General features: G+C 38.9%; 1 protein-coding gene across 7 annotated transcripts in view; it reads right to left on the bottom strand.

Moving 5' to 3' along the window:
• Window positions 1-5,084: 5,084 nt before the first annotated feature.
• LOC125286794 overlaps window positions 5,085-15,705 on the bottom strand; it is a 140,825-nt gene continuing 130,204 nt past the window's right edge. For all 7 annotated transcript variants that reach the window (XM_048232071.1, XM_048232070.1, XM_048232072.1 and 4 more), the window contains 4 exons: window positions 11,425-11,598; window positions 10,974-11,147; window positions 8,749-8,919; window positions 5,085-5,967 (listed from right to left, as the gene is read on the bottom strand). In XM_048232071.1, coding sequence (XP_048088028.1) covers window positions 5,928-5,967; window positions 8,749-8,919; window positions 10,974-11,147; window positions 11,425-11,598 — 559 coding nt within the window. In that variant the 3' untranslated portion in view covers window positions 5,085-5,927. The remainder of the gene's footprint in view (window positions 5,968-8,748; window positions 8,920-10,973; window positions 11,148-11,424; window positions 11,599-15,705) is intronic.

Raw genomic sequence — 15,705 nt, 5'->3', positions numbered from 1 at the left:
TCTGAATTTCAAATCAATCAGGCCCAAAACATCAATATGGACAAAACATTAAATTACAATATGCAATTGTTAAAACTGTACACAAATCTGCAACGCTTCCAGCTGAACTCACCACTCAGGTACCCATCCTGAGAAACACAAAAACAAAAAGGAGATGGCAAAGAAACAGGCAGGACGATCACTAAGGGAAATACTAACCCCAGCAAAATGAATTGTGCCCTTGCTCAACAAATTAAAACATGTGGATCAAAAAACAAATCAAATGGCCAGTATGAAAGTTCAAATGTAGAACTCCAGTGTACAGGTGCAGCTCATCAGCTCGTTAAGTCCTAAGCACACCTGAAAACAAGTAGTCAATATGCAGAAGGCCTAACAGGCCGTCACAGGGTGTAAAGGTGTTTGTATGTGTGGGGTAATGGTGTGTGATTGGGGGGGGGTGGTATGTGAGGTATAGTGAAATGGTGTGTGTGGGGAAGGGCAGGGGGGTGTATGTGTGTGTGTGGGGGGCTGTAATTGGTGTGCGTTTTGGGGGATGTACCTGTGTGCACGTGTGTGTGTTCATATGTGTGTTTGTGTGCCGGTTTATGAATGTGTATGTGTGAATGGGAGAGTGTGTGTGTAAGGGGGTGGTGTGTGTAGGTGTGTGTGTAAGGGCGGGGGGGGTGTAAAGGTGTGTGCATTTGTGTGTAGGGTAATGGTGTGTGTGATGTGTGTGGGTGGGGGTACCTGTGTGTGTATGTAGGTTGTGTGTGAGGGGTAGTGGTGTATGTTTGTGTGTGTGTGTGGGGGGGTCTAATGGAGTGTGTGTGGGTGGGATGTACCAGTGTGTGTGTGTGTGTGTGAGTGAGTGAGAGAGTGACAGTGTCTATTATCTCAGCAGAAAATACATTTCAACATCCCCTACCAGCACTCTTAACTCAACACCACCACAGTAGAGTGTGGATCGGGCCGCAAATTTACATTTGCAACCCGGCGACCTTATAGCCTACTGGTAGCTGTCTTTACCACAGGCCTATGCAACGCAAATAATCTTAAAATCTCCTGATAGGCTAACAACTTTTTTTTAATGTCACCCAAGACTGTGCTTATGAGCATATGTGTGAAATGTGCATAAACATTTGTTTATGTAGTCGTGACAAGTGTGCATTTCAGGCGGCATGCCTGAAATGTGTTGTCACGATAAACAAATCTTGCACACAGGAAGAAAGCTATTAGGTCTTTTTTACATTTTACTTTATTATCAAAAAACAAACGTTTGCATCATGTAAAGCAGACCTGTTGGTTACACAACATAATAAGGAATTTTAAATGTAAAGCTTTAAATGTAAATGCATATCACCCCTATGTGTCCGAAGCCGAACCCGACTATAATTTCTAAATATTTGTCCGAACCCGACCCGACCCATCGGGCTGAATTAATAGGTTTTCATGCAGGTGGCACCCCCGGCTGATTCCTCATTGGTTGAACAGGCAATTTGTTGCTGCAGTAGGCTATACAGAGCCCTGAAAGGGCCATGGTGGGAATTATTTGATTTATTGGTAACACTTTATAATAACTACACACAATTCATCATTTATTAAGCATTCGTTACTTATTAGTTAATGGTTTGATCATCATTAGTAATTTCTAATTCATCATCAGTAAAGCATTTGTTCACACAGTTATAAATAGTTTGTTCATAGTAAATAAGCCTAAATCTAAAATATGTTTCTACATTATTGTTAATACTTAATACATGATGCAATAATATGTTTTTGATTAAGTAATATTTTCATTATTTAACGGTTGTTACATACACATGCACTAATGATTAGTAAGGTTGAGGATACATATTTTATAAACCACTTCCTAATACTATAATTCATTATTAACTCAGAAGTTACAAGTGGTTAGTTAATGATATTTTGCGAGCTCATCTAAAGTGAGGACATTTTATGCCTTGCAACACATTTACAAATGAGTTATAAAGTTTACACTTGCATTTATTCATTTAGCCGACACTTTCACCCAAAGCGACTTACACGTCAATGAAATTAAAGGGCAAGGCCACATTGGTGGACGTCAGGGTTTGAACCCCCAACTTTATGGGTTACTGCATGTTAATCCAGCTCCATATCCACTACACTACCTCTGCCCGGTGGTATTATAACAGTAAATTCAAAAATATAATATAGATATGTGTGTTTACTATGAACAAACCATTTTTAACTGTGTGTAAACATGATTTACAGATGAGAATTAATGTAGGAATAATGCTTTAAAAACGAAGAATACAGCATTTAATAATAGTTTACAGATGTTTAATAACAGTGTGTAGTAGAAGAAACAGAAACTCTTGCATAATTGTGGGCATTTCTATCTGGGCCAAGGTAGTGTAGTGGATAAGGAGCTGGACCAGCATGCAGTAGCCTGAAAAGTTGGGGGTTTGATTCCCGGCTTTCACTGTTATGTCAATGTATACATCGCTTGTCTGCTAAATGAATGAATGTGAATGTAATCTTTACAACTCATTTGAAAATGTGTTGCAAGGCATAGAAAGTCCTCACTTTAGATAAGCTCACAAAATATCATTAACTAACCACTTGTAACCCCTGAGTTAATCATGAATTATAGTATTAGGAAGTGGTTTATAAAATATGTATCCTCACCCTAACTAATCATTAGTGCATGTGTATATTGCATAATTGATTAAGTATTAACAATAATTCATAAACATATTTTAGATATAGGCTTATTTACTATGAACAAACCATTTATAACTGTGTCTACAAATACTTTATTTATGAGAATTTACATAGGAACAATGCTTTACAAATGATGAACAAAGCATTTTGTAATAGTTTGCAACTGGTTTATAATAAGAAAATGCAAGTGGTTGTTTCATTACTTATTAAGTATAAATCATGTACTTACAAACATATTTTTTGGATAGGCTTATTTACTATGAACAAACCATGTATAATTGTGTGAACAAATGCTTTACTGATGATGAATTAAGTATGAACAAGAAATTACTAATGATGAACAAACCATCAACTAATAAGTAACAAAGGCTTAATAAATGATGAATTGTGTGTAGTTATTATAAAGTGTTACCGAGAAGTGAGTAAACTGCAAATGTTTATGCCAACTTTGCAAACTGACAATAAGCAGCATCAACAGTCAGGAAACAAGGTGGGTCTACCTTAGCTGTTTTCTGCATTTTTCCAACTGCATTCTTTGATGTTTGCAGGTGTTGCTACTACTGTTCATCTATCATAATAAGTTTTGGTTTCGTTTTCCCCTCTCGTCGCTGATTGGCCTGACATTTTTCTGTTATGAGCTATGGTGTTCCAGACTAGATCTCCCTGAAAGAAGATCTAGGTGGGCGGGGCCAGGCTACATGCCAGTGCCATCAGAATGAAAAGTTATTGTGCACCTATTATGAATAAGATGGTCAAATGCTTAGCCATGTCGTCAATATAACAGTTAACTACTGCTGAGTGCATTATGAGAGGTGCACAAGGCTGCCGTTTTTGACATATATCAATTTCAACAGTAAAAAGTTACACATTGCATGAGGGAGATTGTAGATCAGACAAAATTCCTACTTTCTGTAAACTTTTACAGTACTGTTTATGCTGCAGTCTGTTGCCAAACCATGTAATTCACGGTCATGTCCTGTCACTGTCAGGAGCTTAAATATATTTGGGAGAAGGCCTGTTCAAAAAAAGTGAAAAACAGACAATTGTACACAAGTAATTGCATGGATGTGCAGAGATTTGTATTTATGATGTGCACAAGTGACAAGATGATACGGAGGTTGAACTAGTTTTGATTTGAGAATTGTACCAAGCAACTGACTGTTAGTAACTATTTATTGTTTTTTAGTTATGACATGTAAATGGGTTAAACCAGACACTTTCTAATGAGGAGACACAGCACTCCAAAAATCCTCCATAGAATTGCATGGGGCTAGTTTGTAACTCCAATATGGCCGTTGTCTACACATATCACACCCCTTCATCGGCAAAACGTCGACATGTGAATACATTGAGCCAATCATGTGTTGTGAACTCGCCGCTGGAGCAAGATCGGTGTCATGAAGCCTTGCACACGCGCATTTTAGCCGAATAGGATGCCCGATAAGTGCCCAAAAGGCGTTGCAATATGGCCGCCGAGTGGAGGGACTTGCCTAAAAGGACTTAAAACTAGTTATTATGAGTCAATGTCTCACCAGTTTCAGTGTTACGTCTACGTGTTATTCAAGTCCTCATTGTTTACATGGTTGATAAATTACATTTCTGCCAAATGAATAAATGGAAATAGGAAAATGTCAAACATCATAGGCCACTAAAACATAGTTTGTCATATTTTCACCATTAGGATTATCAGATTCCTCACTTTCCTTAAATCTTCCACATGGATCTAATTTATGAGAGTTTAGAGGGGAAGGCCAAATTACATACTGTATGTGATTATTTGGGTCCATGTAAATCTTCTCCACAAAAACAGTTTTCGGGAATGTTGATTTCTGTTCTACCTATTTTACTTGCCACCTTGCCAAATGACCAAGTCTTTTAAGGCATCCTATGCACATTTTTATCTCAATATAACAGCTTCAAAGTCATTTTGATGGTGAGTTAATCCGTTCTTAGCCATGGAGGCCAATCGGGCCGGCGCTCAAGTCCGTTTTTTGTGATGCTTAGCGAACAAGAGCTGTAAACTCCCCCTGGAAGGGGCATCAGTCCATCGCAGGGAACCCCCAGCAGAAGCTGGTACTCATTGTGCAGCTGGGTGGACTGAGACAATGCAGATGGGACTCGAACATCGATCTTATGATTGCCAGAGGGGTATGTTTATATATCATTTATAGCCTGATTTATAGATAATTTTATCCCTAAAAATAAGGCACATTTTTGTTGTTCTGAATTAAAACATTTTCTGATTCATGGAACAATAATGGGGTATTCAAAATATAGTGATATAGCTAATTGTCTGTTGATCAGGATTAGTCTATGACAGCTACAGGTCTGAAGACCGAGGTACGGGTCAGCTGTCTGGCTGGACAGCTGTTAAGCAACAGATTGCAGCACTACAAATTACCAAAATAACATCAGTTTAATCACATTTCAGCACCAGAGACAGTGGTATTTACAGTCCACATATTTATAGTAAGTAATATTACAAATAAAATATCTCACCAGGAATGTTTACATTGTTATACACTCCTGAAAAACACATTGGAATCTCCCTAATTCTCTAAAGTTACACCTACACTCATACTAAACAACACAGAATAAAATGGACACAATTGTAGCACATCTTACCATAACATCATTTTCCCATAATTGATTACTCTATGGATGTTTGTCTGCTTCAGCTAAGCTATTTCATTATGGAAAGTGCACTTAAGAATATCTGTACAAAACAGTCAACATTTATGTCGACAAATAAAACAGAACTAACAGACATAGAAAAGACAAATAAATCAATTAAAAGAATGCAGATGATCACACACACACAAGAGTGAGTTCTTGTTCACAATGTGTATAAATCAAAATCTTTGTAATCTGTGTTGCTTGCTATGTCAACCTCATGTATGTGTGCATGCTTTTTTTGTTTTGTAAATATAAACTACTTCAAGCTTAGAGTAAAGTAGGGTCTACAACATCCTATGGTCCTTATTAACGACAAAACATAAACAAATACCAACGTTCAGACAAAAACAGTAGCAGATGATGAGCTCATACTACATGATACTTAATTTTCTCTTTCTGTGAGGCAGCATATAGCCTATTCTTCAAATTGTATTACATTGGCCGATCTTGAAAATATTATGTCTATACTGCACTGCCTTATCTCCTTATGGCCATCTCCTAGCTCTTCCTGCCGTGGATGGGCTCCCTCACTACCACTATCTGGCACACTCAGAGTTGAGGAAGCATCACCAACCAAGCCATTTCATCCAACCACCTTCGTCCAATCTGGAAGAGACCAAAACACACACAACATTTCCACATTTGTTGCTTTAAAGTGATCTGCACAGAATAACACCAAACACTGAACAGCATTTGAGGTTTGTGTGTGTGGTGTATGTGCATGATTTTAATTGATAAACAGCATGATTTGTTTTTCCACTGTCTCAATGGCTGCTTCCAGCGGTCATTATCTCTGTCAAAATACATCCCTTAATGTTAGTTATCTGTCCTTTAACCCTATTTTTTTTATTTCAATAGAGCTCGGGATTGCTGCTTGGGTTCTGCTTCACATCAAGCCTGATATACTTGAAATTACTGCATATCAATGTAAATATACAGGTCACACAAGCACAAGTTTAAACTTCATGTAACTGTTAAGACTATATAAATATACACAACTACCTCTATTTTTTTTTTTTTTATATATATGTCCTATATTTCTATTTTTGATACATACATGTTCTATATTTCAGTCTCGCACTTTAATTTAATGTTTATTGTCTATGGCTATGTCTATGTCTAAAGTATGTCTATGTCTGTATTTAAAGTATGAAAATCTATGTCTGCATGGGAAAGTAAGAAACGAAATTTCAATTCTTTGTATGACCAGTGCATGTAAAGAAATTGCCAATAAAAGCCGACTCGACTCGATTGTGTCGTAAAACCGCTAAAAATTGTGTGGGAATAGTGGTATCGGTGGCTACTGTACATATAGAAATCCAATGGATTTCAAATCTTTAAATCGACCTCTTTTTTCCGCTACTGACAGGTTCAACATGTAATCACAAATGCTGGCCAACATGGGAAGGATTTCTATGGATATATAACTATGTCTGTTTTACCCAGTGAATGTAAAACAACTTAACACTTTGAATGCCATGCAGTTTTTGGAAGCTTTGGCCCAGAGTGCCAGCAATCTAGATCATTGTTGAAGATTTTTGTAGAGCCACAACGTATTCTTTGTTATGGACACATACTATGGCTTGTTTCCCTCGAAAGGCAAGACTTTAAGCTCTCAGTGGGTACAAACCATTTATTTCTACATGCCTCTGTTCCTGAGAAATCCCAAGCTAAACAGTGGCTAGTTTTCATCAAAATCCCTGTTTTTTTTTCTAGAAATGGAGATTTAGCGTCTTTCATGAAATATGAAGTGTTGCCTGTAAGGTTTCCGGGAAGTGGCCTAGTGAGACCTGGAGAAACTGCCACCTAGTGATAAACTCACGAAAATGGCCTGGTTTTGACCTAACGTGCATGTATTCGACCCAAAGCGGCAACCATCAAAAGCCGAGTTATGATAAAATGTCCAGATCGTGCTTTTTCATGAGTTTTCGATCGTCATCTATTTTGATCGCACATAAGGTGTGTTAGAGTGTCTATTTTTGTAATAAAAAAAAGCTAAAAACGCAATATTGCGTTTTTGGCACTCAAAGTGTTAATAGGGGTGTTTGCACGGGCAGTAGTACTGTATGTTACAGCTTTGTAACATCAGTAGGCAAACTCATTTTAACTCAATGTTACACAGCCCACAGAACAGAAGCCAATCTACAGCATTTAATGGTCTTTATTTTATTTAAGTAACAGTCTGTTGTCTTCTTGTACATCTTGTCGTTGTGAAGAAGCTCACATTTGCTTATATCACAGTCCATTTCTTTTCTTATCTCCTCTTGTTGCTAACAACTTTCTCATTAGTAATGGCTGTATCTTCCTATAGCGTACCGCTAAAATGCCCGTTGCTACCCAAACGTGACGTAGTCGGCTCTATAGACAACCACACGAATATAAAATATAGGCTTACAGGGAGATGTCAGTGCACTTATAATGATGGTACGAATGCTTACAGTAAATATATTATGAAGTCTCTCATTCTCTTAAATATACTGAGCCATATTTATTCAAATGTGTGTCCGTGTTTACTACATTCTAGGTCCTGTATGGCTTGGCCTGTTTATCGTGGTTCTTAGTCCATCCATGCCCTCCTTTGTGTATTTTGGATAATGTTCCAGATTAAAATGCACATTCATCTAGCACCTCTTTGTATCTGAGACATTTGTCACTGAGCACTAAGTGGACTGTATGTCCACTTAGCCTAATGTCTATAAGTAAAGCTGTTGGTTAACTATATGCCAGAAGTCTCTAGAAAGCTGTCTCTAGTCACTAGACTGTATTTCTGCATCATAGCAATAGATTTTGGTAGTAAACATTCTGTTACCAGGGCTGGACTGGCCATCTTGCATACCGGGCATTTTCCCTGTGGGCTGGCGTGCCTTTTGGGCCGATCAAATTAAATTATTATTTGTTATCGTTATTTTATAACATGGGAAACAATCGGCCCAAAGCAAGGACAGTCAGCGACCCATTGGTTCATTTTCTATACTGACACTAGACTGGCCCAATAACAACTCGTATCATGCCCCACCCCTCCCACAGTGGTTCAGAGCCATTCTGAACCAGTGTCAGAATCATTGTGATTATAAACTTTAATATGCTGTAACCCTCCACTGCTCTGTTTCTTTGGCCAGACAATGGGTTAGTATGACTACAGATAAGTAATTGTTTTGCTCTTTAATGCACATATAGTTTCTACTTTTTAAGGCACATATAGTTTCTACCCTGTCAATGTGAGTCTGGGTTAATGGGTAGTACACTTGAAAGTAATGCAGAAAAAGTAAGTGTACTACCATCAATATTTCTGTTTCATTACTCAATATTTCATATTCCGTTATATCACTTGAATCAATATTTCTGCACATTATTCCACATTATATTATGTCAAATAGTTTTACTCACACCAGGGTCTGTAGTTTATAGTTAGGATCCCTCTGTAGACCAGCGATCTTCTTAATGGAGTCTCCAAGTTTATTCCCTTTCAGATGCAGCTCTCTTAGGCGTGAGATGTTTAATGTCAGAGCTGAAGCAAGAGCAGCACAGCCTTCTTCTGTTATGAGGTTGTGATCAAGCCTGTAGAGAGAACAGGAAAAAAAAGTCAGTAATGTTTTAAATATAAAATTCCTGCACGCATACACACACACACACACACACACACACACAGTCACAAATCGTCCAGGACCTTCCAGATCCTGAGCCAGGTTTTCCTGTATCTACCTGCCTGGCTGCACTTGTGCCATGTTTTGCTGCTGACCTACCGCATCTCCCGTCTACCTGCTCTGCTGGTCAGCACACCTGTGTCTGATTGCTTAATCAGGGACAGTATTTAGGCTGGGTTCTTAGACTCTTTCAGTGCGGAATTATTTTGCCACGTCTCTCGTTGCTACTGCTGCTCTGCTACTCTTTCCCTGTGGATTTACTTTTTGGACTGAACTTTGTTATGGAACTTTGGACTGCTTTCTGACCACGATTTTGTATTAGTGTTTTTGGATTGTTTGCCCTGGACCTTGAGTATTGTCTTCACTCATTATTGACTTTCATCTCTTGCTCTGCCATTCCCTGCTGCTTTGCCTGAAGGGGTTTTTGTTTCCTCTGAACATTAAACTACAGTTTAAACCCGTTAGCGTTTTTGCTTGTGTCCTACCCGAACCTCTAGCCTACTGGATGTAACACACACACACACACACACACACACACACACAGTGTTTATGTGTTTCTTCTGTTGTTTGTGTTTATGTTTATGGAATTTAGCAGACACTTTTTTTAAGCGACTTACAATATATAACAATACAATTGTTAAAATTAACAGTAAACAGTTTTAAAAAGTTGGTAAGTCTACATTATTAAGAAAAGTAGTAATAATAACAATAATGTCAATGCAATATCAATTGACCGATCCCAAGCCCCTCCTCCCATTGTCAGTCCCATAGTTACTGTTGCTAAGTCGGACAAGTTTGCAGGAAAGTGTGCGAGAACGCGTGTTCAACATGGGGATGCAGCACCCCCATTTAGCCGAGTGCAACAGTGTATGCTGGATAATTTCTGGGCGTCAAGTAATATTGATATATTCAAAAAACAGAGGTCAGAAAGGCCTTCAGTATGCAGATGGACACATTCACAATGTCCGCTGTTATCAAGGAGGTGGAACACCACAAATTGAGGACAAACCTATCCGGTGTCGTGGATCTTAATGGGATGCATGTTAACTGGGGATAAACAATTAGTACATTATCAAGGGATTTATCAGAAATCAAGTTTCAGTGTTCATGTCTGGTGATGTCTGTGTGATGCCACTGCCAGTCTAAAGGTAGACCATTACTATTCACAAACCATTTGCAAACTTTTACATCTTCATATGTCCTTGTTTGCTCATGTCATGTTTGCTTGTAGTTCCTGTAGTGCTTGCCAAAATCATAGAAATTTGAAAACCATCTTTTTGGTCTTTTCACTGGCTCTGCCATGATTAACATCTAAAAAATTAAACCATCTTATAGCTAGCGGCATGGCTAATCGGTGCTTGAGGGGGGCGTGTGTTTGTCCAGAGAATTTTAAGCATTTTGTGCTCGTTCTCGCTTCTCACAGGACATCCAGATTCAGACACTGCCGGGACACTAGTGCAGATCTTGCAAGGAGGTTCTGCTAGGAGACGGTAGAGGGAGCAGGGAAAGCCGCCATTCTCGCCATAACAGGTCATTTTAACCATCACAATGATTTCTAAACTTGTTTATAAAGTTGAAAATGTTGCATAGGGGGCCTTAAAAAGGCACTCTAAGCGATGCTGGGTAGCGTCACTTCTGTTGACGTTCAAACAAAACAGAGAGCTAGCTCGCTACTCCCTCCCCCTCCCTCCCGTGCAATTGAAACTCTCCTAAAGGTGCAAGTCGTCTGTGATTTGCTGGAACAATTTATGTTTTTATGGCCCAGGTTGTTTTTGTTGCCGTTTTTAGAGCCTGGGCTGTCCACAGAGACCACATTTTTTAGTGTATTCAGGGCACAGGCAGCTAGTGGATGGTGAGGTGATGTTTACTGTAAGTGACAAAAAATGTTTTAGCCTAAAAAACGTGTGACATTGCTTAGCCTTAGAGCACCTTTACGTTTCACTGCATCATACACGGCAGTTTACTTACTGCAGTTTCTCCAGTTTACAGCGTGAATCCTTTAGTAGAGCAGAGATGTGCTTTGCTGATGTGTCTCCTAGTTTATTCTCACTCAGACTCAGCTCTGTCAGGTGGGAGGGGTTTAATAAGAGAGCTTCCTTCAGAGCAGCACAGCCGTCTTTTGCTATACTGTTTTTATTAAGCCTGTAAATAAACAGATAGCAATAGCAGTATTACATATATGCTGCAGATTTGTCAGGTGATGCTAATGATCTGAATGCTATTTCACTCCACAACTCACTCCAGTCTCTCCAGTTTACAGAGTGAATGCTCTAGTAGATCAGATACTTACAAGAGTCTGAACTTTACAGTTATTCAATAGAGCAGAGATGCCCTTCATTCCAGCAGAAACTGCTTTATACAATATGTACCACTATACCTGAAATGGTGTATTTTACTACATCATTGTCAATTTACTCACTCCAGTTTCTGTAGTTTACATTCTGGATTCCCCAGCAGAGCAGAGATTTGCTTCACTCCAGAGTCTCCCAGTGAATTCCCACTCAGATTCAGCTCTATCAGGTGTGAGGGGTTTGATGTGAGAGCTGAAGTCAGATGAGCACAGCCCTCATTTGTCATGTTGGTGTCATTAAGGCTGTAGGGAGAGAGGGTGGGGTGGGGGAGGGTGAGTGGCCTCCATTACTGACTCCATAATGTAGAATTATGATGACAGAAAATATATTGCTTCAGAAAATTCTGACTGTTCAGCTCTCCATGATGAGGCAAACTTTCCTCTGATTAATATCATGGAAATTCATTATTGGTAAATATTGGCGATTGTGGAAAATATTCAATGTTTTATTATTTTTCATGTCATCCGTATTCATTATGTTATTGTTGTAATGTTTCAGAAATATACTCCCCATTAATGCATTAATACAATACTTTTTTTCTTTTTTCCTTTTCTGTGAATTCTAACATTTAAAAAAAAGTAAATGCGTAAATATCCACGCGCGCAGTATATGCTACCTAGTTCAGAGCATGGTCCTGTTAGTGATCCAGTTAGAGAGAGAAGGATGAAACAGGCCGGCAGAGACACAGAGGAGAGAGAGAAATGTTCTTTATGCACTAAACTCAGACCTAAAAAATGCAAATGCTATTAAAGGGTTCTGGAAGACACAGCTGATACTATCAATGTGTATATTCCTTAAAGTGGAGATAAAGCAATGAATAATGTCAGCATTTTTCGGATGCTTTTTATTGTGGATGAGATAGTATAGTATAAGTATATAAGTTTATATACTCTTTCGATCCTGTGAGGGAAATTTGGTCTTTGCATTTATCCCAATCCGTGAATTAGTGAAACACACTCAGCCAGGGTAGGAATTTCACGGCGGCCACGACGGCCATGGCCGTCGTAGCCCCTTGCGTTGGCCGTGAAGCCCCTTTGAAAATCATAGGTTTACAGGCCACGGTGGCCTTGGTGCCCCCTTCTTTCAATATTCTGCATTGTGTCCTACTAATAGCGATTTTTATTTAGCCTGTGGCCTGTCAAAATAATCTTAGCATTCACAGCATAAAATTAATTTAGTCTTTTATGCAGTAGAGAAAGTGACGAAGCAAAGAAAGTCGTCCAAATTCACCCATTCTTCTCAGTTGAACTACTGTGAACTAGCCTATTCATCACACAGACATCACAAGTATCACATGAAAGAGCTTTTTCTCAGCTTTTAAAGCGATGTTAGCCGATAATTGCTGTGTTGAGCGGTTGCGAGAAAAGTAAATAATATAATTTAATTTAATAATACTGATAATACTAATAATAATGATCTCCTACCCATTCATCTTGGTAGAATACTTCACGAACCCTTCTTTTAACACGACAAACCACATATCAGAATAAACAGCAGACCTTACGAACACAAAAAAGTGTAAAGCAGTCCCCTGTACAGTTAGGCGTTCCAGAGTAATCCAGTTTTGAATTTGCAGTAAATTTAGACATGCATGGATGTCTCCAAATTTGGGCTTTAAGTTTTACAATGTGTTTAAATTGTTCCACATGATTTCATAACGGGCCAAATACAAAATAAATGTTACAAATATAAGCCTAGATATTGGTAAATCAGAGGACAACTGACTAAGAGTTTGTGAAAGTAGCCTTAATGATCACAAAATGCTAAGCATGCATCTAGGCTATTTGAGTTTCTTAAAGCTGAGCTGTGCTTAAATTTAAATTGTTCAATACATGATTTCATAGCAGGCCAAATATAAAATAAATGTTATATATAGCCTAGATATCTGTTTTTATTAGATGATCAGATGATTTACAGCAGGGGTCTCAAACACCCGCCCATGTGGGCAAATCCGCCCAATCCTCCAAGCCATAGCACGTATGTCAAAATAATAATGTAATCCGGCCCTTGAGGCTATTTTTAATTGCGACAAACAACGATACTGATTAAAGTAGAAGATAGATCCAAGTATGGTGACATCTCAATTGTAGCCTACTCTGCTCCACTATGTGCTAGACATCCAGAGCTTGATTAAAACCCAAAATAAAGCTGCGCCAAAGTTTCCAGAAATACTTGTATTACACGCGAGAAACACAAAGACGTGCATTTGTAATGACGCGGAAGCGATGGAGGCCAGTTTTGCACAAATTGAAGCATAAATAGGCCTACACCTAATGTTGAAAAACGTTCACGTGTGATGAAGTCTTAGGTAGGCTATGTTATTCACCTATTCTGATTCTGAAGGAGAATATCCTTTTGTAGATTATGATCGATCGTCTATTGACAGTGATAGTCACAGTCGTCTGTGAATGGAGGTGCGCGTCTTTTGCGTGTATCTGACGGTGTCCACTAAGCATATCATGCTTATTTCAACCCTCTGCCCAACATAGCTTGGAGGTTGCAGTGGTAATCGTGTCCGTAATGGACGTGGTACAGACAGCAGGGCTAGTAAAAACAGGGCTCTAAAGAACTACAAAGTCACCCGCAATATGATGCGAACTTCTGCTCAGATTACCCGCGATAGGAACTGATTTGACCAGAATACTTTATTGTAGGCCTTGTGGTTTAGTAATACATCACTAAACCATATACATCTTAGGTGTTTTCCTGTTCATTTGTTATGTGGGTAATATGAAAAAAAGGAAAGTAAACCTGCTCAAATATGTTCATCCAGTATTTACTGAAAGGTGCATAATTTGAGGTGCTTGCCATCCAGTGATGGGTACATTTACCCCTTCATAAACTTTTGTTTATACTCAAAGATTTTTATATTTACAGTGGGACTTTATCTCTGACCACTTTCAAGCCATGGCCTTTTGAAATTTTGATATAAAAATCCAATGGTGTTGCTTTCTTAACCCTGACGCCTAGTTTGCCAGGTTTAAAAAAGTTATGAGAGGAAAATATTTTTATTTGGTGTGAAACACACATACCCGTTTTTATGCTTTTTGTTTGTTTTATAATTTGTATTAATATTTATTTTATCATTATTTTATTTATAAGCTAAGGTTGCTAGCACAGGTGTCTAAAACTAGATAAAAACACTTGCACTTTCTGTTTGCAGTTTTGTGTGGTATTTGAAAAAAAGAACATTGCATTTTCAGAAATAGCCGGCCCTCCAATCAGATGACGTTGGCAGAAGTGGCCCCCAGCTCATTTGAGTTTGAGACCCCTGATTTACAGTTATATGTAATATGTCATGTTTCATGTTTTTGTAATGTTTCATACAATGATGCAGGTCTACTGCAGTGAATAGGCTAAATAAAACTTTGATAATTTTTATAGCCTACTACTGTATAGTTAACTTTGGCCTTGGTGCCCTGACATGTGGCCTTTGTGCCCCCCACCAAATATGCCCAACTGAAGGCCAAGTGGCCTTGCCCCCAGAATGGTGAAATTCCAAGCCTGCACTCAGCACACAGTGAACACACAGTGAGGTGAAGCACACACTAATCCCGACGCAGTGAGCTGCCTGCTACAGCGGCGCTCGGGGAGCAGTGAGGGGTTAGGTGTCTTGCTCAAGGGCACTTCAGCCGTTCCTACAGGTCGGGGTTCCTCCGGTTACAAGTCTGAAGCGCTAACCAGTAGGCCACGGCTGCCCCCAAATGCTATGAGAAATGCTTTTAAAATCACATCGGAAATTCAAGTGGTTTTGCTGGAAAAAGAGGTACTATTTCAGATTTCTGCCACTAAAGCACAGCCATCTTTGATCTTGAGACATATGGTGATGTCACCATAATGGTTCAGCTTCTATGGAATTACCTACATGCCAGGCTCTACCGGGAAAGCCTCTGAGCCAGCAATATATTTCTGGTGGAACGTCAGGTGTGATATAGTGGCTATTATTTTAGTATACCTATTTGCACGGACCAGGTTAAGTGTACCTAGTGAATGACCACGTTAAGATGTTGAAGGTGTGTTAAAAATGTAATAAAGTTAAATAAAGAGGTGCCCTGTTGGGCATAACAAAGGCGAAGACAAAAGTATGTAGAGCAAAATGTCTACATTTCAGATTTTTTTGTCCCCACGAGAGTTTAACAGGTGTGATAATTCAAAATCCCCATGTTACATTCCCATAGGAAAAAAATGCAAGATACCGGAAATCCTCATCTGGGAAAAACCTTTTTGTAGGTGAAATTCAGAGGTCTATAGTGCATTACACAGTTAACACTGTTGCAAGTGTAAATATGATGCTAATATTGATGTGCATGCCATAAGTACATTTCAAACCAATGCAACTCATTAAGACC

Source organism: Alosa alosa, chromosome 21 (genome assembly GCF_017589495.1).
Source record: "Alosa alosa isolate M-15738 ecotype Scorff River chromosome 21, AALO_Geno_1.1, whole genome shotgun sequence".
In the NCBI taxonomy this organism is placed as follows: Eukaryota; Metazoa; Chordata; class Actinopteri; order Clupeiformes; family Clupeidae; genus Alosa; species Alosa alosa.
This window is presented reverse-complemented; position numbering and strand designations above follow the sequence as displayed.